Source organism: Gracilinanus agilis, chromosome 2 (genome assembly GCF_016433145.1).
Source record: "Gracilinanus agilis isolate LMUSP501 chromosome 2, AgileGrace, whole genome shotgun sequence".
NCBI lineage: Eukaryota > Metazoa > Chordata > Mammalia > Didelphimorphia > Didelphidae > Gracilinanus > Gracilinanus agilis.
In genome coordinates, this window is record NC_058131.1 from 418548418 (window position 1) to 418575916 (window position 27499).

The 27499-nt window shown below is 34.2% G+C and overlaps 1 protein-coding gene across 2 annotated transcripts in view; it reads left to right on the forward strand.

Annotated features, from left to right (window-relative positions):
- PPP2R5C (protein phosphatase 2 regulatory subunit B'gamma) overlaps window positions 1-27499 on the forward strand; it is a 219900-nt gene that overhangs the window by 43224 nt on the left and 149177 nt on the right. For both annotated transcript variants that reach the window (XM_044664603.1, XM_044664604.1), the window contains exon 3: window positions 4780-4939. In XM_044664603.1, the coding sequence (XP_044520538.1) occupies window positions 4780-4939 (160 nt within the window). The remainder of the gene's footprint in view (window positions 1-4779; window positions 4940-27499) is intronic.

Here is a 27499-nt window from a genome sequence, read left to right on the forward strand (position 1 = left end):
GAATATTAATGACCCTCCTGTTTTTCTTTTAAGTATTCCACTACCCTTCCCCTCCCACCCCCCGCAATTTGATAGATATGAGGAGAAACTACAGTTGTTTAAACTTTTGCAAATTTTTCTTTCACATACACCCCCATCCAAACTTTTGCCCAGGCCTCTTGATTTTACCTTTGTGACATCACTTGCATATATTTCCTTCTCTCCTCTGTCACTGCCACTACCCTGGTGCAGGCCTTCCTCACCTTTCTCCTGGACTGTTGCAATAGTGTGCTAGTTATTTGCCTTCTACAAGTCTCTCCCCATTCTAGTCTATCCTCCACTCAGCTGTCAAGAGACTCTCCTAAAATGGAGATCTGACCATGTCACACACACATACCTCATCCACCTGTCCAGCCCAAGGGCTTCTTATCTTCTCTAGGATCAAATTTAAATTCCTTTTTTGGCATTCAAAGCCTTTCTTCCCCCACCCCTCCACTTTTCTAGTCTTCATGTACCTTACACCATACCCATTACCCTCCAAGTACGCCAGTATGATTAAGTGGTACTGGCCTCCTTGGTATGCCTCAAACAAGATACTCCATCTCCTGACTCTTGGTATTTTCATGGGCTGTCTTTCATGTCTGGCATAGTCTCTCTCCTCATTTTCACCTCCTGACTTTCCTGGCTTCCTTCAAGTCTCAGTTAAAATGCAATCTATAAGAAGCCTCTTCTAGTTCCACTTAATGTTAATACCTTCCCTCTGTTGATTATTTCAAATTCATCTTGAATATAGCTTGATTTTAAATACATACTTGTTTGCAGTATGAGCAAAGAGCAGAGATTATCTTCTGTCTTTCTTTATATCCCCAGTAGGCACTTAAAAAGTGCTTCTTGACTACAAAAGGAGGTACCAAATTGGAATTATATCTATTCTCCAGATATTGCTAGATTAGGGGCATGATTAGCTTATAACAAAAAGTTGTTTTCCTAACCACTCTCTCTTAAGAAGAGAGGTAATTCCAAGCTTACACTCACCAACCTGGTCCCTTCTCAGCAAACACTAGTTACTGTAAGACTTAAATTCATGTGAAATACCTTAAGTATTATTTTTATAAAGTTTATTATCTGACAAATAGAACCACGTGACTAAGATTTTCTACCTGCTCAAAAGTCCCGAGTTCCCAGCTGCCCTCATAGGAAGAGAAAAGGGCTAGACACGAGACTCTACCCAATTTATATCCTGTATATATCAGCACATAACAACAGTAAATGATTAGGGTGCTGGGAATAGTAGTTTTGCTGGGGATCATAGTTTTTAGGGTAACATTCAAATTACACATTACACAAAAGACCATCACAAAATAATGATTAGTTAATAAACTCATTTATCCAAGCAAAAGACAAAAAAAAATCAAAGAAGCTAAACAGATTAGACTATATCAGGAGATGTAAAAAAAAGAATGAGATCTTTAGATAGGGCTGAGAGTTGGTCTCGTTTATCCAAGAGAGAGATCCCAATATCACAAAAGATGAAAATCCCTAAAGTCTCTTAAAGTGGTATTCTGGAAATCAGGAACGTATTGAGGAGTCAGCTTTTCCTTTATGATAAGAGCAATAGCCTAACCACTTGCACCTATGCAGGTTAGTCTAGTTTTTTCCTTTAAAAAGGTGTTGGGGGGACCCTGGGCAAGTCACTTGACCCCTATTGCCTACCCTTACCACTCTTCTGCCTTGGAGCCAATACACAGTATTGACTCCAATACGGAAGGTAAGGGTTTAAAAAAAAAAAGGTTTTGGGGGGCAGCTGGGTAGCTCAGTGGATTGAGAGTCAGGCCTACAGATGGGAGGACCTAGGTTCAAATCCAGCCTCAGACATTTCCCAGCTCTGTGACCCTGGGCAAGTCATTTGACCCCCATTGCCCACCCTTACCACTCTTCCACCTAGGAGCCAATACACAGAAGTTAAGGGTTTAAAAAAAATTAAAATAAAATAAAAAGGTGTTGGTAAGCAATATTGTGGAATGATCAAATGTGATCTCTCAGCACTCAGCTATTCTTAACCATACAATGATCCAGGACAATTCTGAGGAATTTATAACAAAGAATGCTATCTACCTCCAGAGAAAGAACATACAATTTTTCACTTGTTTATTGAGTATTTTGTTTGGGGGTTTTGGTTTTATACGATTCACTTACAAAAATGAAAAATATGGAAATATGCTTTGCATGATAATACATGTATAACCCAGATCAAATTGCTTGCCAGCTCCAGGATGGGGGAGGGAAGGGAGAAAATTTAGATCATCTATAACTAAAGAAAAATTATATAGACTTTGTTATTTCATGTAATTAGTAAAAATAAATGGATAAATTTAAATAAATAAATTTAAAATAAATTTAAAAAATTAAAAGATGTTGCTACTATCCTCAAGATTTGATTGGATCAGAGGACCTAAAGTTCAGGGTATTCACATCATTTCCTACTTATCTGAGTACAAGGCTCATAATGAATGCCAGGTTTATGCTTTGCTTGTAGAAAACATTGGGCATCTCAGGCATGGGAGCTTTGCCTAGCTAAATCAACTTACTTTCTTCAGTGCCTATCCTTACTGAATATACTGTGGTGTTAAGTAAATCTTTTTGTTAAATTCTAATGATCTGTGATAGTGGCATCAAACCAAAATAGAAATGGAGGCTACTAAGCTTCATATTAATTTAGTTTTAAAATAATATATTTATTTATTATATTTTTATTTATTTTGTTAAGTATTTTCCAATTGCACTTTTAATCTGGTTCTGGCCATTTTTGGAGATGTTTATACAGCCTACAGGTTATGTGTTTGACATCTTTGATTTATGAGTGTCTTATTTTGTGCCATTATCAACCTCAAACTTTCAAAGGATTAGCCTGAGTCAGGGTTATTCTTAACATCCTACATGTCTCTAAGAGAGTCTTTCTCTTTCTCTTCCCTGGAATCCATCCCAAAAAGAGTTTGGAACCAAAAGTAGCTCTTTAACAAGAAATGAAGAAAATTTCTGCTTATCAAAGATCTATGTCAACTCTACCACTTGAGCAGGCATATAGAGTTGTCAAGCATTCTCTTCACCAATTAGAAGAATCTCATGCAAAATGGTTCAGGATTACCTGCAAACCTGGGATACATTTTTAATTTATCAATAAGGGTTTTTTTTTTTAATATTAGGGATACCCTCTCACTTTCTGGTGTCTCAGGCAATCCTCTAAGGATAAATATAAGTATGATAGAAGCTGCAGAAAAGTTGTCAACCTACATTTGAACTCAGGTCTTCCTGACTCCAAACTTTACTTTATCCACTAAGTCACTTACTTGCCCACATTTTTCAATAAAATATACTTGGTTACATAGCAGGTACATAATACATATTTGTTGACTGAATGTAGGTTGACAACCCTTCTGCAGCTTCTATCACGCTTCTGTTTATCCTTAGAGGATTGCCTGAGACATCAGAAAGCTAAATGCTAGGGGTCATGCAAACAATATGTATCAGAGTTGGGAATTAAACTCAAGTTTCGACTCCAAAGCTTGCCACTATAGCACACTTCCTCTTTTTTGTTATTATAATGTGGTATACTAATTATTTTTATAGATTTTTTTCAGCATCCTACTATTTTATTCAAGCTATTAATTGCCTCAACTATTTTTTTTCACCCCTGATTCCCTGGGATTTTCTAGGCAAACCATCATTTGCAAATAAGGGATGATTTTATCTCCTCTTTGCCCCTGTAATCCTTATAGCCCACATAGCTTAGTGATAGCAATGAGACTGTGACAAATTGGCAATGGGGAAAAATGGACTGCCTTTATTTATTAGAAAATTTTCTAGTATTGTGTCTTTATAGATAATTGGCTTCTGGTTTTAGATGTTTACCTATGATGATATTAAAATTGGGGTCTTTCCATTTCTGTACTTTTTAAAGTTTTGTGGTTTTTTTATTTAAATTTTGAATATTTCCCATAGTTACATGTTTCATGTTCTTTTCCTTTTCCCCAAATCCCCCCCCCACCACACCCCCAATGTGTCATTGATTAAGACCTAATTCCATATTATTGATAGTTGGACTAGAGTTATCGTTTAGTGTCTACATCCCCAATAATATTCCCCTCAGGCCATATGATGAAGCAGTTGTTTTTTCTTCTGTGTTTCTACTCCCACAGTTTTTCCTCTTTCCTTTACTGTCATGTTAGCTAATCTGCTAGGTGTCTTTTTAAAGTTTTAAATACAAACCAATGCATTATTTTGTCAAAGGCATTTTTGTGCCTATGTAATCCTTTGATTTTTGCTGTTTTTGATCATTTATTTTCCTGTTGTTACGTCATTATTGCCTTTCTGTTATCAAATCAAGTTGGCCATAGAATTTTTTTTTTGATATATTGCTATTGCCTTTAAATTTTTTGCATTGGTATTCATTAGTATAAATGGTATATTCTTTGCTTTATCTCTCTCTGGTTTGGATATCAGAAGCCATATTTATCTGATAAGAGGAATTTGTTAGGGTGCTAGCTTTATTGACTATTGATAAATGGTTTGGGAAAATATGTACATGAGCACTTTGTTTTAAGTTGTGAGTGGATGAAAGTTGAAATGCAGAGAATAGTCATTACTATAGAATGTGTAATTTGGAATATAGTTAAATAATTATTAGAGGAATGAGACTTGAAATTAGTGTAACTCAAAAATTGTTTTCTGGATCTTTATGCTGCAAAGTGCAAGAAGAGCTTTTAAGTGTTCATTTTTGTTTTGTTTTTATCTTGAAAACAGATTTCTAACAAGAAAAACAGCATTATTCTTCCCCAGTCTTCAGTGTCTAAAATAAAACTACCTACTGCACAAACTATAGTGAAGAAAGAAAAGCGCCTAAGTATTTCAAGGTTTAATGCTAGCAATAACAGAGAACTACAAAAACTACCAGCTTTAAAAGGTATTTTTCATTATTTTTACTTTGTTACTGTTTATCTTTTAGGGGAAGGAAAAAAGAATGTTAATTATTTTTTGCCATCATTTGTGATCTTTTATTTTTGTATTTTGTAAAATTTCCTAAATCTATTTTATTTTTTATTTTAACCTTTGAAATTTTATTTAAACAAAACAGTTTCATATACACACATTAAAAAGAAGGGATTTGTGATTATTCTCTATTTTATTTTGGAATCAAACTATATCCCTAGTTTATATAATAATTTAAACTTATTTTGACAAAAATGTTTCATAGGTAGGTAAAAGCTGAATAGGTACCCCAAGATGAAAATATAATCACAAGTACATTATATCCTGAGATCCTAGAAAGCCTTCAGTTGAAATAGAGAAATTTGGAGGAGCTGTGGGTTTGGGAGCAAAGATAATGAGCTCAGTTTTGGACATATTGAACTTGAGATAACTTTGGAACATCCTGGCTGAAATGTCCATCTAAAATTGGTGATACAGGACTGAAACTCAAGGAAGAGAATGGCACTAGAGATGTTGATTTGAGAACCATCTTCAGAGTTAATTAAACCCATGGGAATTGATGAGGTCACAAAGAAGGAGTGTGTAGAGAGAAGGGACCCAAAGAAAGTCCTCAGGTACACACCATAGTTTGGAAATATGATGTGGGTGGTGAGCCAGCAATAGGTATATGAGGAGTAGTCATAGAGAAAGATAACCAAAAGACAGCAATGTTACCAAAACTTAAGAGTATGTGAGAAAAAAGTATGATCCACCATGTCATTTGGAGAAGGTACATTGAGAAGGATTAGGATTAAGAAAAGATTAGATTTGAAAATTAAGAGATTGTTGGTAATTTTGGAGCGAACCATTTCTGTTGTGATAAGAATGGATGCAAGATTGCAAAGGAAATGAATGAGAAGATGTGGAGACTACAAGTCTAGATACTTTTTCCTAGGAGTTTGTTTGAAAAAGGGATAAGAGGCAATTTCAGGGCATGGTGATAAATGTTATCTTTAAGGATAGAGAGACTTGGGAATGTTTGTAGGTGTTAAGAAAGTTTGAAATAGAGAAAACATTCAAGAGAAGGACAGATGATTGAGGGAACAATCTGCTAGAGAAGATGGGAAGAGTTGGGATCAAGGGCAGAGTTGGGAACTCTCCTTGGGGGGAAAAGAAAAGAGCCACCTTATTATGAGAGAGTAGGGTAGTGATGGCAAACCTTTTGGAGGGACTAGTGATGTGAGAAATGTCCTCAGGCACACATCGAGAAGGGGAGGGGAACAGTCTAGTTCCACATCCCTCTGGCTTTCTAGTAATGAACTCTAGTGAACTCTGTGCTGGGGCAATAGTGTGTGTGCCCACAGAGAAGTCTCTGAGTGCCCCCTATGGCACATGTGCCATAGTTTTGCTACTATAGGACAAGGGGGAAAGGATGTGGGGGATGATTTCAAGGTATTTGATATAAAGAGAAAGGGAAGAGGGTGAATAGGAAAGTAAAAGGCAAGATTCTCAACTTAGAAAGTGGGGAGAGGAGAAAGTAAGGAAGGCTTGGGGAGAGAAAAGAATGAAATAGCTTCTGTAGGGAGTGAGAGAACAATTAGTAAGGAATTAAGAATTGCCTCATTACAATGAGGGTTCATTTGAAGGTGGAGAAAATAAATTTATAGTGTGTCTCAGTGGCACAGTTGTGTAATTTTTTCTAATTCCCTCAGCATTTTGTGCAAAAAAGATAGTCAGACAAAGAAATGTCAGCATTCTTGATTAAAGAAGTGGAATATTTACAAATAATGGTTAGATTTTGAGTGTTACTATACTTGTAAAAAAGCACAAAAATAAGTCATAATTGAATACTTCTATTGTTTGCTATAAACATTTGTCTAGTATTTTTAGCACAAAATAATTGTCTGTGATAGGATAAGTATGAAAAGTTCTTTGTATACTAAACTGGAGAAGTTATTTGTTTATATTTCTAAATTATTATTCTTAATGTATTTTTTCAATATAACAATGTCTTATTCAGGTCAGGCAAGTTAGTTTGCAAAAGTGCTTATGAAAGTTTTACAATTATAATATTATTGTATGCTTGGAAAATTATAATCTACTCATCATTAAGGAATATGAAGTTGTTTCTCCTGGAGGATATGAAATTATGTCCTATTGTTTTGGTATTTTAGAATACTTATAGCCATATTATAAAGTAAGAGTTTTAGATATTTGTTCATTTATCTTTCTACTTTACTTGTTTTCTGTTTAACAAGTAATTCTGGCACTGTGGTCTTATGTTGAAAGCTTAGGTGTGGATGTCAGAACACCATAGAACCTATTTTTAGTCATACAGTTGAATTTCCTTGAACAAAGTGTGTGTGTGTGTGTGTGTGTGTGTGTGTGTGTGTGTGTGTGTGTGTGTGTGTGTATTTGCAATATATATTGCAAAACTGTTGCAATTAAGTTTTGTCTTAGAGATTTGTTTCTTAATGAATCAATTCAAGTAATAGTTATTCACAACAGATTCCAGAATCTGTTTTCCTTTTTGTGATATTTCAATACCATAAGGATCCTTGATTTTTTCATTATGAGTAAGCATCTTTCTCAGCTTCCCTCTCCAAACAAATGCACATGTCGCAGCCACTCTTAACATTTGACAGAGTTGCTATTGCAGAAAAATTTATCCCCTGCTGCCAATCTGATGACTAGCTTCTTTAGATTTAGCTGGGATGGTCCTGAAATGACATAGTTATAGTTTATGTTTAGTTTACTAAGGATGTTTGTGATATGTTCATCTAGAAGATATTTCATATCAGAGGAGACCACAAATAACATATCTTTATTAAGGTTCAGAAAAGAAAAGGCTATATTAAATCTTATACCTTTTCTATTCTCTAAATAGAACTTTTTTGACACAAGATCAGCTGCTGACTTGATTTTCTTCCCCTTAAGTAACAAAGGGTGGAATGTTTTGTTTTTATTTTTCCCATCCTTGGCTACTTTAGTAAATGTTGTATGAATTATGACCTATATTTTTTCAATTTCACATTTACAAAAACATACGTAGAGAATCAATATTAGAGTGGGAAGGAAGGCTTTTGGAGATGACCTTGTGTAGTCTCCTCATTTCATAAATGAGGAAGTTGAGATTCATGGGGTGAATATCCAGAAAAGCTCCATCACCATACCCAGTTTTCTTTCTCACAAATTGTGAAAAGTTACTTCTCCCTGTCCTACAATTTCTTTTCTATTAACCAATTATTTCTTATTGATGAAGATCAGGTCTAATAGTTTCCCTTTTTAGAAAATAAAATTCTCTAATTTAAGACCAGCTAAGAAATTGTTAGTTGCTCTGCTGTGAATGGAGGACTCTAGCACATGTATGACTAGTGAAAGTCCCTCCTCACTACTATATTATGCTTTCATGCCAGGTTTCTATTTTCCAAACATTAATTTCATTTTTCTGTTTAGTCGGTAGTATTATGTCCATGATAGTATTGCTTCTATTTACGTTTCCATTGATCTTCATTCAAATACTTTCCACCATGCTTCCCCTGACTCTGGTTTCTGTATTTCTCATGTGCATATGTAGCTTCTTAATATATAAGGCTACTTCTCAATCATCTTTTATCCAGTCACAAATCCCTCATTTTACCAAATATCAGTGATGTTGTTGACTTATCTCTCAGATTTTTCCACCTTCTAATTTTTGGTGAAAAAAAAATGTTAGATTTTGAAGCAGAAGACCTCTTGGTTCAAATCTTGGCTCTGCCACTTTCTTCGTTACTTGTCTAAATCATTTTACATTTTCAGGCCTCAGTTGAGAGAGAGATTTAGACTGAAAGATCTGCAAAATATCCTTCCAATTCAGAATCTATGGTCTAGGGGGCAGCTGGGTGGCTCAGTGGATTGAGAGCTAGAGATGGGAGGTTCTAGGTTCAAATCTGGCCTCAGACCCTTAATAGCTGTGTGACCCTGGGCAAGTCATTTAACCTCCATTGCCTAGCCCTTAACTCTCTTCTGCCCTGGAATCAATACACAGTATTGATTCTAAGATGGAAAGTAAAGGTTTTGTTGTTGTTTTTTTAAAGAATCTATAGTATAATACTATATTATCTACCTTGACAGATATATCTAAGAAATTTTCTCATTTCTCCTTCATTTTCAATTTAAACACTTTTCATGAGATTCTCAAGACTCCAGGCAAATGCAATCTTTTCTGTTTAAGATTAAAAAAAAATGTCTTGTCATTATCATATCTTTATTTTATTCAATTTTCTTTTTTAAAGTTAACCAGAATCCATCTTCTCTCTCTCTCTCACATTTCCTCCCCTCAGTTGAAAAAGAAAAAAAAGTCTTTGTAACAAATCTGTATAGTCAAGCAAAACAAATCTGCATATTTGACATGTTCAAAAAAAAAAAAAAAACCTCAGTCAGCACTCTGGGCCCACTACTTATTAGGTAAGAAGTCATTGCCTTGACCAGAATTCTTAAATCTTTCAAAATTATTTTTACAATATTGTTTGTGGTTGTATAAAGGCAAATACTTTCTTAACGGTCATTATTAGGTGTACTCCATGTACTCCATCCCTGAGCAGGAATCTATTTCCTATATTTTAAGACAATACTGAAAAATGCATATCTTCTTAGATAGTGATTCACTTTCTAAATCTGCCTTTCTTGTCCTAAGCCCTTGACAGCAATGATTAAAAATAAATGTGGCCTCAGATACTTCCTAGCTGTATGATCCTGGACAAGCCACTCAGTTCCCATAAGCCTAGCCATTACCATTCTTCTACCTTGGAAGCAATACACAGTATTGATTCTAAAATAGAAGGTAAAGGTTTAAAAAAACAAACAAATCTGCTACCCTATGTTCTTGGGTATCTTGCCTCTAAAGACACAACCCTTAGTACAGCGCTTTTTAAAATTCTTTCTGGTCCTTTGTGCCCATATAAATTAGGAGTTACCAGGTTTGATAAGCTTTGGGAGGTACTTGGTCACATCCTCTATTCACACCCCTGGGAGGTAGTAGGTCCCTCTGCTGTTAGTATCAGACAAGTTCTATGTGAGGAGTCTACCACCCACTGCTAACTTGTTTCTCTTGTCTGTTCTTACCTTTCCTGTATGATTTTCATCTAGTCATAGGATCATTACTCTAGATCTGGAAGGAATCTGAGAAGACTTCTAACCTAATTCCTTCTTTTTATATATGAGAAAACTGGGACTCAGGGAGGTTAAATGATTTGCCCACAATCATACAAGCAGTTCCTATCAAAGCCAAAATTTAAACTCAGGTCCATTTATTCCAGATCTAATATTTTTTTTTCACTAAATCATAAATTGGTATTATAATAATTAAAATAAAAATTATGAGGCTGCTAGTAGCTTTATAACTTTATTAAATCAAAGTAGCAGTAGTGTTTTTAATCTAACAGTAATAAAGAGAGGGAAAAGTAGAGAGATAACTAGCTTACTACTCTATTGGCCACCATGATGGATTAAAGCTCACCACTGACAAGAGTTTGTCCAGAATCCATGCTCCAGCCAGAAGAACCTCATTTTCTGCTAGGTCTCCCCTTTTAAGCAGTTTTCTCCACCCACTAGCTCTCCCATGTCACATCTCAGGAACCAAACATAGTTTCTCAATTTTCCTGGGCCACCCTAGTGGAGCAGTGCCTGTCTCATTGGTTCCCTTTCTATACCTGCATATCTCAGTGGTCTTCAAAAACAACATAATAGAGAGAGGAAATGCTCTTCTAACAGTATCTTAACATTCTTTATAGAACAAATAGTCGCCTCCCCTTATAAGGTCCAGTTCTTTTCTTTTTAGAAAGTGCCTATTTAGCTTCCAAGTGTTTAGTAAGTACTTCTCTTTTTCTTCTCTTGAATCTCATAGATAAAATTTCTCTCTTCCCTCTTTAGTCCATAGATTTAGAGCTGGAAGAGACTTTAGAGATAATCTAGTACAATCTCATCATTTTCTTGATGAGGTAACTGAGATCCAGGGAGGCTAAATGATTTGTCCAAAGTCACACAGGTGGTATCTTCAGAAGTAGGATTTCATTTAAGTACTTTGACTACAGTACCAATATTCTTTCTATTTCCCTATTCGTTTTAACAGTGAATGACTTTTTTATTTTAGGCAGTAATTTTTTTGTTCCTAATAACCTGAAGCATGTAGAGGTATTTTTGAAGTTCCTTTAAAAAACAGGAGATCAGTCTGCACTCTAGATATGGTTGATTATTATTTGGCCCCAGGGGAACAAACACTGTCTCTTCTATAAAAACGACTACAAAATTCTGCCTCTCTTCTATACTTTCTGGGAGTTAGATCCTTAATTGTTTTTAATCTTTCTGGTGCCTTCTGTGACTTCTACAGCTGTGCAGCTGCTTATGAAGCTGTTTAACTAAAGACTTATTTTCCTTCTTTTCTGAGTGTTTTTTTTTTTTGTTGACATGTCCTTTGTGACCCACCCCACCTTATGATTCAAGGTACAACTTAAAGATAAATTTTAATTTGTTTTAAAAGTAAGGTTAAGCAGTGGATAAATCTTTTCTGAAATAGAAAAAACATTTGTATTAAGTATAACAGGTTTAAACCTTTTCTGTTTGCTTGTTAAGAGTTAACATTTTAGGTGGTTTTTATTTGAAGTGGATCATGCCCTATTGTAAACTTTTAGTTGTCCTGCCAAAAGTCCAAGAGTTTAATAGGTATTCCTTCCTTTGTAACTTTTTTTGTAACATTTTTAGGCTTTACTAACTCACATTTGGTTATATTTATGCTTCTAGTGAGAAGGTATTAGTAATACTTTCCACATGACCATGTATTTAGAGAGCCTTTGATACTAAATATTGGAGAAAAGAATAAAAATCTTTTCAGCTTCTGAAATTATTTCTTTAAATACTTTATCTCTTTAGCTCCTTTATAGACACACCCAAATTCTTTACTTTTCTCTTACCAACTTCATCTTTCTTTTCTGGCTTTATCTCAGGTTCTTTTTTTGCATTCCTTCACTGAAGCTTCTCACATAGGAAAGGAATAAGATTAGACCTATGCTTTAAGATCATTTTGTATTTTTATTGAGGATAGATAGGAGAAAGACAGAGAAAGACTTTAAGCAGAGAGACCTAACAGGAGGCTATTGTAATTGTCCAGGTTAGAGGTAATAAGATTTTGAATCAGGGTAGTAAATAAGTGATAGAAGAGAAGGGATCAAAACCAGAGGTAGGTAGAACTGACTAGACTTGGTGACTGGATTATGAAGAGGAAAGTACAATAAAGAATGGAAGATGACAAACATTGATAGAAAAATTTTTTTACCCTCACAAAACTAGGGAAATTTGGAGGAGGGATAAGTTTAGGGGCAGCTAAGAGGGCAGTGAATAGAACACCAAAAAGATACCTGATTTCAAATGGCTTCAGACACTCATACTAGTTGTGTGACCCCGGGCAAGTCACTGAAGTGTTTGCCTCAGTTTGCTCATCTGTAAAAATGATCAAGAGAAGGAAATGGCAAGCCATTCCAGGATCTTTGCCAGGATAACCCCAAATTACGTCTTGAAGAATGGGACAATATTGAAATGACTGAACAACAACAAAAGTTTAGAGATGGCGGTGTCTTTTGTTTTGGACATCTTTAGTATGTGGTAGCTGTGGACATTTAGGGCTGTTGTCAAGCAGATATTTCATAATGTAGTAGTGGAGATAATATAATATTATTAAATAACTCCTGTTTATATAACATTTTAAAGTTGGAAGAATTGAAGAGGCTAGAAAGAGATAATGAGAGAAATAGAGAAGATTAGCAGTGGGTTTTGTTTTGAATCCATTAAGTTTCAGATGTCTTTGGGACATCTATTTTTAAAATATCCAGTAAGTAGTTAGTGTAAGACTAGAGCTCAGGAGAGAGACTGAGGCATAAGGTAGATTGATTAATAGATCAATTAACCTAGGAGTCATTTCCATGGGAACTGATGATTTCACTTAGAGAACCCAGGAGAGCCTTTGGGGAATATTCTTAGTTATGGGGTGTGGTAGTGATGAACTTGCAAATGACACTGAGAATGAGTGGCCAGACAAGTGAGAAGAGAACCAGGAGAGAGCAGTGTCATGAAAACTCAGCAAACAGATATCGAAGAGAAAAGGGTGATCAACAGTATCATTCTGTTAATTATCATTCTGTAAGTTAAGAAGAATGTAGACCAAGAGAAGACCATCAGAACTTAAGAAATTATTTGGAAGGTGATATAAGCAATGTAAAAACATGCTACCAATACAAATCACTTTTTTTAAACCATTGGTAACTTGGAAAGAACAGTCTCAATTAATTGATGAGATCAAAAGTCAGGATGCAAATGGTTAAAGAGAAATGGAAATTAAGGTCAGTGAGGTGACTAAGAGGATTGAGAGTGAGGCCCAGAGATGTGACTTCAGATACTTGCTAGTGGTAGGACCCTGGGAAAGTCACTTACTTCTCGTGCATTTCATAATGTAGTAGTGGAGATAATATAATATTATTAAATAATAACTCCTATTTATATAACATTTTAAAGTTGGGAGAATTGAAGAGGGTAGAAGGAGATAATGTTATGCTTGAGAGAAATAGATTCTTTACCACTCTTCTGCCTTAGAAATAATACCTAATATTGGTTCTAAGATGGAAGGTAAAGGTTTAAAAAAGAGAGGGAGAGAAAAAAGAAGGGGAGACAACAAATGTAGGTACCTTTATAGGAGTTTGAAAAAGAGAAGAGAGAATAATAGCTTGAGGGATACAAAGGGATCTAGCTTAAGGACTTTTTTAAGGGTAGGGGAGATGGGCATGTTTGTAGGTAGCAAGGAAACAAAAAGAGAATGGGGAGGGAGGTGAATGAAGTGAGAGATGGAATTAAGGGAAAAGGTGTTGATCTTGTTGAGAAGGGCTACCTGATTATCTGAGACTGGAGTAAAGGAAGAGTTGGGGAAATGGAATAAAGTTTGGAGATGAAAAGAGAAGGAGTGCTCATTGAATGACCTCTATTTTCTTAGTAAAGTCTGATGTAAATTTCTTCATTGGAGGGGTGGAGATTGGGAGAGGATATAGGAGACTAAAAGAAGAATGGAATAATCAATTAGGAAGAAGTAAAAAGATTGCCTTTCTGCTGTGAAGGTGCAATAAATGATAGGCCAAGGGGGTGAGGGATTTTAGAGGTATTTAGTTAATAGTTTAGCAGGCTCAGAGTGGAGAAGGGAAAAGGTAGATGTAGTCAGAGCAAAGGTAAAGGCCTGAGAAATTACTGAAGGGTGGAGGATTTGGAGACATATATAAAAATGAAAAATGGACTTGGAGAGGGAGGGGTAAGGCTTGGGGAAAGTTGATATTATAGGAGTTTATGATAAGAGGAGAGGAACAGCTAGGTGGTTTCATGGATAAAAAACTGGGCCTGGAATCAAGAAGACCTAAATTCAAATTTGACCTCAGATACTTACTATTTTTATAACCCTGGGCAAGTCACTTAACCTCTCTGTTCACCTTAATCCACTGGAAAAGGAAATGGCAAACTACTCCAGTATCTATGCCAAGAAAAACCCCTGGACAGTATAGTCCATGGGGTGCCTGAACAACAACAATAATCAGAGAGGAATGTCAAAATTTTTGATTAAGTAGATCCCTTGTGAGTGACAATGACATCAAGAATGTAACTCAGCTTGTGCAGGTACAGTGAAGTGAAAGAATGGATTGAGTAGATTAGGGTATTTGACAGAGAATTAACATGAATTTTGCAGCTCCCTATCATGAAGGCAGGAATTAAGATGGCAAGGAAAATGGTGAACCAAATAATGACTTCTTTGAGAAAGGAAGGAGAATGATCTGGAAGTCAAGAGACAACAGCCACTGATCCAGATTAAGTGATAAATTATAAGGATGAACTTGACCTAGATCATATAGCTAGCATCAATACCAGTATTTGAACTCAAGTGGCTTGCCCTAGTTGAAACTAATTTGTATGGAGATGATAATTGAACTCATGGAAGCTGATGCAATGATAGTTTCAGTAAAAAATTTTGTAGTAACTTGAAGTCATAGCATTACTTGTTTAGTGCTGTAAGGGATCTAGGAGATTGTCTTGTCCAATGAAGGTTTACAAAAGTTAAGTGACTTACCTAACAAGGTCATATATGGCAGTCATGCTTTTAAACTTTCTGGCTAACCCAGTTATTTTAGAGTGTTTCTTTCCAAGTTCAAGTGAATCCTTAATTCTTTGCTTTGTAGAGGAATTATATAGTTCTTAGGGGGGCATATAGGCAACAGTTACCTATTTTTGCCTTTTTCCATGAGGGATCTGGCCATAGTTTTAAAGCATTTATGGTTAATCTGTTCTATCATTTCTTATAGCATAATAGTAATCCATTATATTCATATAACATTATCTGTTCAGCCATTCCCAGTTCTGTACTAGAACAAAAAAATGCTATAAATATTTTCATACTTGATGAGTCAGAAAGACCAGAGTTCAAATATGGTCTCAAACATTCCCTAACTGTAACTTTCTAGACAAGTCATGTAACCTCTGCTGCCTCAGTTTCCCCGTCTATAAAATGGGGATAATAATATCTCCCCATTTTCCAGTGTTTTTGTGAGGATCAGATAAGGTAATACCTATAATTTCTTTGCAAATCTTAAGTTGATATGTAAATATATATCACAATATAAATAGTTATCACCATTATTATGATGTAGGCCTACTAATAGTATAACTAGATCAAAGGGTATGCCAAGTTCTATATTGCTTTACAGATTTTTTTTTTTAAACCCTTACCTTCCGTCTTGGAGTCAATACTGTGTATTGGCTCCAAGGCAGAAGAGTGGTAAGGGTAGGCAATGGGGGTCAAGTGACTTGCCCAGGGTCACACAGCTGGGAAGTGTCTGAGGCCAGATTTGAACCTAGGACCTCCCGTCTCTAGGCCTGGCTTTCAATCCACTGAGTTACCCAGCTGCCCCCCAGAATTTTTTTTTAAACCCTTACCTTCCAGCTTAGGATCAATTGATTCTAAGGCAGAAGAGAGGTAAAGAGTAGGCTATCGAGGTTAAGTGACTTAACCCAGTGTCTAGCTAGGAAGTGGCTGAGGCCAGATTTGGACTTCCTATCTCTAGCTTGGCTTTCAACCCACTGAGCTCCCCAGCTGTCTGCCTTTATAGAATTTTTTAAAGAATTAATAACTTAACCAGAAGTTTATTAATAGGCCTTTTTTTCCACAGCCCCTCCAACATTTGTCATTTACCTTTTATGCCAACTTTGCCAATCTGACGTGTGTGAAATAAAAACTCAGAGTTGCTTTTAATTTTCATTTCTCTTATTATTAGAGATTTTCAAGCATTTTTTTCCTATGGCTATTGATAGCTTGGATTTTTTTTTTCTTCTGAGAGTTCTCAGTTGATATCCTTTGACTATCGATTGGGAAAATGTGCATGTTTTAATAAAATTTATTATTTTTATATTATGTTTTATATAAATGTGTGATACTTATATATGAATATAAACATCTATATAATAGTTATTTTATAAATTGTATTTTTATTTAATAAAATCCTTTTCTTAATATAGCTTAGAAATGTGAGATCTTTATCAGAGAAACTTGCTGAAAAGATTTTTTTCCCCCATCACTCTTTCCAACCTAACTTTAGCCCCATTGACTTTATTTTTGTAAAACCTTTATAATTCTATGTAGTCAAAATCTTCTCTATCCTTTGTTTGGCTATGATCTGTTCCCCTATCCGTAAATCTAAAAGGTAATTTCTTCCTTGCTGCTCTAATTTATGATTGACTTTTTAATATTTATATTAAAGTCCAGTATATATGTAGAGTTTATCTTGTTACATGCTGTGAGGTGTGATCTAAAACAGGGATTCTTAACCATTTTTCTCTCATAGACAGCTTTAACAGTCTGGGGAAACTTGTGGACCTTTTTTCAAAATAATATCTTTAAATGCTTAAAATAAAACACATGACATTACAAATAACACAAATTATATTGAAATAGTTATTTTAAAATATTTTTTAAAAAGGTTACAAAACCCTACCATAAGAGCCCTTCATCTAAAACAAATTTGTCCTAGACTACTTTCCAGTTTTCCCAATAGTTTTTGTCAAATAAATAAACCTGTAACCCTAGGAGCTTGAGGTCTTTGGGTTTATCAAATTATAAACTAGGTTCATTTGCTTCTACATGTTATGCACCTAATCTGTTCTACTCCATTTCTTAACTATCTACCCTGTGTTTCTTAACCAGTACAAAGTAATTTAATAATTACTGCTTTGTAGTAATGGTCTAAGAACTGCTACTTCCTTCTTCCTAATTTTTTTCATCATTTCCTTTGAGAGTTCCAATCTTTTGTTTCTGTAAACAGGGGTGCTTAACCTGGAATCCATAAACTTTAATATTTTGATAACTATATTTCAACATAATTTGTTTCCTTCATAATTCTGTGTGTTTTATATTATGTATTCAAAAATATTCTGAGAAGAGAGGTCTGTAGGTTTCACTGGATTGCCAGCAGGGTCCATGATAGAAAAATGGTTAAGAACCCCTGATCCAGATAAATTTCATTATTATCTTTCTAGTTCTATTAAATAATTCTTTGATAGATAGTTGGTATGGCCCTAAAAAACTAAATCAATGTGATAGTATTGTAATTTTCATTATATTGAATCAGTCTTTCTATTAACAAATATTTATTTAATTGTTTAGGTCTTTTTTGTAAAGAGAGTTTTGTAGTTAATGTGATATAGCATAGGGGCTATATTTGAATATAGTATAGGGACATCTTGGTAAATGGCATAAGTATACGTTAGTAAGTAGACTTCTAAATATTTTATACATTCTATGTTTTTTATAGCAATATAATCTATTTTATTTTAATAACAAATTTCCACATATGTTTTCCAAAATTATATGATTCAAGTTGTCTCCCTTCCTCCCTCATCCCCCTTCCTGGAGTTGACAAGCAATTCAATTTGGGTTGTACATGTATTATCTCTGTGGTTATTTTAAATTGAATTTTACTTTCTTTTTCTTCCTCCTAGGTTTTTTTGGTAATATAGAAAAATCATGATGATTTATATGATTTATTATTTATTTTACATGTTTTTACTTATTTCCACTTAATTTTTTAGTTGACTTAAGGCTCTTGAAAAACCATTGTCATTTGGAACTGTGGCCAAAGAGATATAAAAGATTGCCTACCCTTTGATCCAGCCATACTATTGCTGGGTTTGTACCCCCAAAGAGATCATAGATAAAAAGACTTGTACAAAAATATTTATAGCCTCACTCTTTGTGGTGGCAAAAACTGGAAGACAAGGGTATGCCCTTCAATTGGGGAATGACTGAACAAATTGTGGTATCTGTTAGTGATGGAATACTATTGTGCTCAAAGGAATAATAAACCGGAGGAATTCATGCAGAGTGAAAGGAGCAGAACCAGGAGAACATTGTACACAGATACTGATTCACTGTGTTAGAATCAAATGTAATGGACTTCTGTACTAGCAGCAATGCAATGATCCAGGACAATTGTGAGGGATTTATGGAAAGGAGAGGAAGAACTACAGGAGTGGAAACACAGAAGAAAAACAACTACTTGAATACATGGGTTGATGTAGACATGATTTGGAATGTAAACTCTTAAATGACCACCCTAGTGCAATTATCAGTAATATGGAAATAGGTCTTGATGGATGACACTTGTTAAAACCAGTGGAAATGCGTGTCAACTATGGGGGTTGGGGAGGGGGTTGGGGAGTGGAGGGGAGAGTAAGAACATGAATCATGGAAACATGGAAAAATTTTTTCTAAAAAAAACCATTGTCATTTGTTTAAAAAATGATAATTTTGTTTCATCTTTGCATGTGCTTGGTTATTTTCTCAATTTCTTTTTCTTGTCTTATTGCTCTATTTGGCATTTTTACCTAACTGGTAGTGGTGTTACAAAATCTTGGTTTGACTCCAGGTCTTATTGGAACAGCCTCTAGTGTATTCCTGTTACATGTTATCCTTTGTCTTGATTTTAGATAGATACTCTTTACCATTTAAGGAAGGCCAGTTGTTCCTTTACATTCTAGTTTGTTTTTGCAAACAGTAATAAGTATTGGCTCTTGTCAGAAGTTTTTCTGCAATCTATTTATGTGATGTGATTTTGCTATTAATATGATCTGTTATATTGGTAGTTTCCTTTATATTCAACCAATTGTGTATTCTTGGTATAAATTGAACCTAGTCATAGTATATAATTTTGTTAATATGTTGCTTTTAAAAAAATTTTTGTGTCAACTTTCGTTAAGGATGTTGATCTGTAGTTATCCTTCTTTATTTTGAGTCTTTCTGGTTTAGGTATTTAGATCATATTTGTATTATAAATATAATTTGGAAGCATCCCTTTATTTTCTATATTTGCAAAAAACAGCTAATCTAATATTTGAATTGTTTTTTAAATGCTTTATTTGAATTCAGTTGTAACTATATCTGGGCCTAGGTTTTTTTCTTTGGAAGTTCATTTATGATTTTTTCCTTTTTTAAGTCAGGTTATTCAAATTATCTGCTTTTTGTTCTTTTAATCTGGATATTTTATATTTTTGTAAATATTCATCTATTCACTTAATTTATTGGTTTTCTTGGCATATTGTTTGTCAGAATAGTTTCTAATAATTTCCTTTATTTCTGCATTTGTTTGTAAATTTTCCTTTTTGCTTCTTTATATTAGTGGCTTTTAAAAATCAAATTAGTTAACAGTTTATTCATTTTATTTCCCAAAAAAATACAGCTTTTAGTTTTTTCAATCTTTTTTTTTAACTTTTATTTTTTTTTTCAGAATTTCTATTTTGGTGCTTAATTGACTCAGATTATTTATTTAAAGCAATAATCACCAAAACTATTTAATACTAGTTAAAAGTAGAAGATCAATGAAACATTAGATAAAGAAGAATCAGGAACTATCCATCTTTATTACCCTATTGAGTTTAATAAACCAAAAAATATTGAGGAAAAACCTATGGGGAAAGTGGAAAGCAGTTTAACAGAAAGTAAGTTTTGACTAGAGTTGTTAGCATTTTGTCATGTACCCTTTTAAGTGTCTAGTGAAGTCAAGTCTAGGGACTCCTCCTGAGAATAATGTTTTTGGTTTTGTTTTTAACCCTACTTTCTGTCTTAGAATCAATACTAAATATTGGTTCCAAGGCAGAAGAACAGTAAGGACTAAGCAATTGGGGTTAGGTGACTTGCCCAGGTCACACAGCTAGGAAGTATCTGAGGCCACATTTTAACCCAGGACCTCCCATATCCAGGCCGGTTCTGATCTACTGAGCCACTTAGCTGCCCCTAAGAATAATGTTTTTAAATTCATAAGATAAAATTCAGAGAATAAAAGAAGAAAACCATTACGTTGAAATAGTTATCAAAAAAAATTTTTTTTAAATAAGTTCAGACACCAAGTTAAGGCATCCAGGTTTTGATTATCATTTCATATCATATATCACTGTAAGCTACATGACCTTTAAAATGGTTTCATGACCTTTAGTTTCTGAGATCACATTCAAAATAATTAGAAGACAAGAAGATGGAGCACTTTTTCCAAACATAGCTAGCTGGTAGCAAGTTTCTTAACTAAACAAAGGGTAGATTGCTCACAAAAGGTAAAGCAGATCATTTTACAGAATGAATTAACAAGAAATTGAAATACTTTTGCATGACAAAATAAATGCAGCTAGATTGAAGGAAGTTGGTAATTGGAAGGAGAGGAAGGAAATTTTTTATCAAATATTTCATTTAACAATCTGTTAGCCAAAGTACACAGGAAATGAACATAAATAAATAAGAATAAAAATTATTCCCTAATGTATAAATGGTTAAAGGATATGAACAAATTGTTCCTAAAAGAATTACCAAATCACTAAGAGAAATGCAAATCAAAACAACTCTGATATTTTTCCTCATACCCAGCAAATTGGTAAGTAATGACCAGATGGGAATAGGCAATGTTGGAGGAGTTGTATGAAGACAAGCAAAACTTCACTGGAGCTGTCATTTGGTCTAACAACTTTGTAAAGTAATTTGAAATTATCAGTACCAGATTTTAAACTACATTATAAAACGGTAATTATCAAAACTATCTGGTACTGGCTAAGAAGTAGAAAGGTAGATAGATCACTGGGCCAGAACAGATATTCAACAAATTGTAATAGTAAAGAATATAGTACTCCTGGATTTGACCAAAGTATAGATCCAAGTTTTGGGATTAAGAACTCTTTGGTAAAAAATGCTGAGATAATTGGAAAGCATTTTGGCAGAAATGTCTAATATTTTACACCATTCACTAAGATAAAGCTCAAAATAAATATATGATCTAGATATAAAAGGATATATAAGCAAATTAGAAGAACAAGCAACGTATTTCCCATCAGATTTATGGATGAGAGGAATTTGATTAACAAGAAATGGAAAGCATGTGAAATGTAAAATGGATAATTTTGATTACATTAAATTTAAATTTTTCTATACAAATAAAACCAATATAGCCAAGATTAAATTGGGGGCTAGGAAGCAAATTTTATAGACAGTTTCTTGGATAGAAGTCTCATATCTAAATATATAGAAAACTTTGTCAAATTTATAAGAACCATCCCTAATTGATAAATGGGCTGAAGATATGAAGAAATCAAAGCCATATTATAGTTGTATGTAAAAATGTTCTAAATCACTACTGATCAGAGAAATACAAATCAAAATAGTTTTGCCCTGTCTCACACTTATCAGATTGGTTAAAATGATCAAAGAGAAAAATGACAAATGTTGGAGGGGATATGGAAAAATGGAGACACTAATTCACTGTTGATGGAACTGCAATCTGAGCCAACCATTTTGGAGAACAATTTGGAATTATGCCCAGAGAGTTATAAAACTGTGTATAGCCTTAGACCCAGCAATGGTTGCTGGGTCTGTTTCCCAAGAAGATTAGGGAGAAAGGAAAAGAACCTGTTCGAAGATATTTATAGCAGCTCCCTCTGTGGTGGCAAAGAACTGGAAATTGAGGGAATATGCATCAATTAGGGAATGGTTGGACAAATTGTTGTATATGATTGTGATGAAATACTACTGTGCCATAAGAAAAGCAGGTTAATTTTTTTTATAAACTTGGAAAGACCTAAATGAAGTAATAAAGAGTAAAACAAATAGAACTAAGAGAACATTATATACAGCTGTAGAATTATTTGAAGAATAACTTGTGTAAGAATTTAAAATTAAGTTTTTATGTTAACATTAAAGTTCTAAAGTAATATTGTGATTACCGATTTAAAAAATTAACTCAAGTCACGATCTGTTAGCCACTCTTAACAATTTAGTTTAATAGAGATATAGTAAAAGAGAGAAATGTAGGAAGGAAGTAGAAAGTGTTGCCTAGATAGATACCCTATAATTTCTGTCCAAAAAAGTCCAGTTCACCATCCAGCGAGGGCTCTCAAGTCCTGATCTCCACATGGAGTCATGATAGTCTCTTAAGCCAGGAGTCCCGGTGGTGTCTTCAGCAAGGATTCCACCAACACAGCCTCCTCCAGGAAAGGAAAGCCTCTCTGGAACCAATCTCTCTCCAGAAGCCAGGAAAGGAAGGCCAGCTACTCACCCAGCAAGCTGACACAGGATTCAAGAAAAGAGTCTCCTCCTTCAGTCTAGCTCACTGAGGCAGATTGTCCAGACGAACTCCAAAGGAGAAGAAGTTCAAAGGAGAAGCCTCTTGGACAGGAAGTTCAGGACTTTTTATAGTCCTTTTTTCATATCACTTCCTGTCCCTTTCCCCACTTTATGGGAACCAATTGCAGTCTTTCAATTTGCCTACCACTGCCCAGGAGGGGTGGTTAGTAAGGGACTCATGAATTCTCTTACTTAGTGTTAAGTAGTTGCTTTGAGTTCTTGATTTGCTTAGCTAAAAATAGGCAAAGGGAGAGTTAATCCTATCTTCACACTTGTGAATGTCCACCTCCAGAGAATGAACTGAAAAATAGAAACACAAAAGACACAAATTATATATGGGTATTTTTTAATAGAAGTTTTTTTCTTTGTTGTTTTTTAAGTTAATTTATTTAACATATTTTTCCATGGTTGCATGATTCATGTTCTTTCCCTCCTCTCTTCCCTCCCCACTCCCAGAGCTGACGAGCAATTTCACTGGGTTATACATGCATCATTGTTCAAAATCTATTCCCACAACATTAATATTTGCAAAAGAGTGATCATTTAAAGCCAAAATCCCCAATCATATGCCCATTGAACCATGTGATCAATCATATGTTTTTCTTCTGCATTTCTATTCCCACAGTTCTTTCTCTGGATGTGGATAGCATTCTTTCTTATAAGTCCTTTAGAATTGTCCTGAGTCATTTCATTGCTACTAGTAAAGAAGTCCATTTGATTGTGCCATGATACTTCAGTTTCTTTGTATAATGTTCTCCTAGTTCTGCTCATTTCACTCTGCATCAGTTCCTGGAGGTCTTTCCAGTTCATGTGGAAATCCTTCAGTTCATCATTACTTACAACACAATAATATTCCATCACCATCAGATACCACAATTTGTTCAGCCATTCCATAATCGAAGGACACTCCCTCATTTCCCAATTTTTTGCCATTATAAAAAGTACAGCTATAAATATTTTTATACAAGTCTTTTTCCTTATCTCTTTGGGGGTACAAACCAGCAGTGGTATTGCTGGATCAAAGGGTTTGCAGTATTTTAAAGCCCTTTGGTCATAGTTCCAAATTGCAAATTTGGATGTTACTGCTAGACCTCCATACTTCACTTTTTTTTTATTAGTTCCCTTGATTTTTTTGATCTTTTGTTCTTCCAAATGAACTTTGTTATACTTTTTTCTAATTCTGTAAAAAAGTTTCTTGGTAGTTTGATAGATATAGCACTGAATAAGTGAATTAATTTGGGTAGGCTTGTCATTTTTATTATATTAACTCATCCTACCCATGAACAATTAATATTTTCCCAATTATTTAGACCTAGTTTTAATTGTGTGAAAACTATTTTATAGTTGCATAGACCTAGTTTTAATTGTGTGAAAACTATTTTATAGTTGTGTTCATATAATTCCTGTGTTTGTCTTGGCAAATAGATTCCTAAATATTTTATATTGTCTAGAGTGATTTTAAATGGAGTTTCTCTTTCTAATTCCTGCTGCTGAATTTTGTTAGAAATATATAGAAATGCTAATGATTTATGTGGGTTTATCTTGTACCTTGTAACTTTGCTATAGTTGTTAATTATTTCCACTGGTCTTTTAGTTGATTTTTTTGGATTCTCTAGGTATACCATCATATCATCTGCAAAGAATGATAGTTTAATCTCCTCATTGCCTACTTTAAACCCTTTTATTTTTTTTCTTCTCTAATTGCTACCACTAGTATTTCCAGTACAATGTTAAATAATAGAGGATAGTAGATAAATGTGGATAAATAATAGATGATAATGTACATCTTTGCTTCACTCTTGATCTTATTGGGAAGGCTTCTAACTTATCCTCATTGTAGATGATGCTTGCTGATGGTTTTAAATATATACTGTTTATTATTTTTCGGAAAAGTCCATCTATTCCTATACTTCCTAATGTTTTCAATAGGAATGGGTGTTGTATTTTGTCAAAGGCTTTTTCTGCATCTATTGAGATAATCTTGTGATTTCAGTTGGTTTGGTTACTGATATGGTCAGTTATGTAGATGTTTTTCCTACCATCCTTTCATTCCTGGCATAAATTCCACCTAGTCATAGTGAATAATCTTTGTGATAACTTGCTGTAGTCTTTTTGCTAGTATTCTATTTAAGATTTTTGCATCTATGTTCATTAAGGAGATTGACCTGCCATTTTCTTTCTCTGTTTTTGCTCTGCCTGGCTTTGGAATCAATACCATATTTGTGTTATAAAAGGTGTTTAATAAAACTCCTTCTTTGTTTATTTTGTCAAATAGTTTGTATTGTATTGGGATTAGTTGTTCTTTAAGTGTTTGATAGAATTCACTTGTGAATCCATCTGGCCCTGGGGATTTTTTCTTAGAGAGTTCCTTGATGGCTTGTTCAATTTCTGTTTCTGAGATGCAATTGTTTAAGTATTCCATTTCTTCTTTTGTTAATCTAGGCAGTTTATATTTTTGTAAATATTCACCCATTTCCCCTAGTTTGTCATACTTATTACAATATAATTGGGCAAAATAGCTCTTAATAATCACCTTAATTTCCTCTTCTTTAGAGGTGAAATTGCCCTTTTCATCTTTGATACTGTTAATTTTATTTTCTTCTTTCTTCTTTTTATTAGATTAATCAGTACTTTATTTAATTTATTTTTTTTCAAAGTACTGGCTCCTAGTCTTATTTATTAGTTCACTAGTTGTTTTACTTTCAATTTCATTAATTTCTCCTTTAATTTTTAGGATTTCCAATTTAGTTTTTTCTGGAAAATTTTAATTTATTCTCTTTCTAGTTTTTTAAGTTGCATGCCCAATTTGTTGATATATGCACTCAAGGATATAAAATTTCTCATAAGTACTGCTTTTGCTGTATCCCATAGATTTTGCTATGTTGTTTTCTCATTGTCATTCTCTTCAGTGAAATCAATAATTGTTTCTTTTGATTTGTTCTTTGACCCCCAGTTTTGAAGAATTTGATTGTTTAGTTTCCAATTAATTTAAAATTTGCCTTTTCATAAGCCCTTATTATAATTTTTATTGCATTATGATCTGAAAAAATTGCATTTATTCTGCTTTCCTACATTTGTTTGCAAAGGTTCTTTGCCCTAGTACATGGTCAGTCTTTGTATATATGCCACGTGCTGCTCAAAAGAAGGTATAGTCCTTTTTATTCCTATTTATTTTTCTTCAGACTTCTGTTAGCTCTGATTTTTCTAACATTTCATTCACTTCCTTTACTTCTTTCTTATTTATTTTCTGGTTTGATTTATCTAGTTCTCAATAGAGGAAGGTTGAGGTCCCCCACTTGAATGGCTTTACTATCTGTTTCCTCCTTAAGCTCCTTTAGTTTCTCCTTTAGAAATCTGGATACTATACCATTTGGTGCGTACATATTAAATACTGATATTTCTTCATTGTTTATACTGCCTTTCATCAAGATGTAATTATTTTCCTTATTTCTTTTAATCAAATCTATTTTTACTTTAGCTTTGACTGAGATCATAATTGCTACTCCTGCCTTCTTTGTCTCAGTTACAGCCCATTAAATTCTGGTCCACCCTCTTACCTTTATCCTGTGTATGTCTACCTGCCTCAGTTGTGTTTCTTGTAGACAACATATGGTAGGATTCTGGTTTTTAATCTATTCTGCTATCGCTTCCTTTTTATGGGTGAGTTCATCCCATTCACATTCAGAGATATGATTATTTGTCTGTGTTTTCCCTCCATTTTGACTTTCTCCTTTAATTCTACCTTTTCTCCCTCTCCTACTCTCTAGTTTTTTGCTTTTAGTTGCCCCCCTTCCCCTCCCTAATGTTATTCTCCTTCCTGCCTCCTTTCTTCTTATTATTCCCTTCTTACTATAGTGCCTTTTAAAGAACTCCCCCAATCTCTCCCTCCCTTGTATTGCTCCCCTCCCCACCAGCCCATTTATTACCCTTCTAGTTCTCTATAACACACTATATAATTTTTTGCCCTAGTGGATCCAATTGTTCTTTCCTCTCTGAGCCAATTCCAGTGAGTGTAAGATTTAAGTATTACCTGTCTCCAACCTTTTCCTCCCTTCCATTGTAATGGTCTTCTCTTCCCACCCCCTACCCCAATGAACTTCCTTATGAAATATATATTTACCCCACTTTATCTCTTTTCCCATTTCTTTTAGTATTATCCTTTTTTTTACCTCTGGTTATTTTTTTTTTGACATATCATCCTATACAATTTACCACCATACCCTCTAAGTATACTTCTTTTAGCTACTCTGATGATAACAATTTTTAGGAGTTACCAATATCATCTTTTCATATAGGAATACAAATCATTGGACCATATTGATTCCCTTAAATATTTTTATTTCTTTCTTAATTACCTTTTTGAGATTCTCTTTGAGTTCTGTATCTGGGCATCAAATTTTCTGTTTAAGTCTGGTCTTTTCAGGAATGCTTAGAAATCTTCTATTTTGTTAAATGACCATACTTTCCCCTGCACGAATATAGTCAATTTTGCTGACTAGTTGATTCTTGGTTGTAGACCTAGTTCCCTTGATTTCTGGAATATCATATTCCATTCCTTCTGGTCCTTCATTGTGGATACAGCAAGGTCTGTGTAATCCTGACTGTGGCTCCATGATATCTGAAATCTTATGATATAATAATAATGCTAAGACAGAAGAGCAGCAAGGGCTAGGCAGTCAGAATTAAGTGACTTGCTTAGGTTCAGACAGCTAGGAAGTTCAGATTTAAACTCGAGTCCTCTTGAATTTTTCCTCCTGAAAATTTTGAATGGCCTCAGGTCCTAGAACAGTTGAAAAAGGATTTTTACTAAAACAGAAAAAAAGAGTTTAAAGGAAAAAAGGAAAGAAA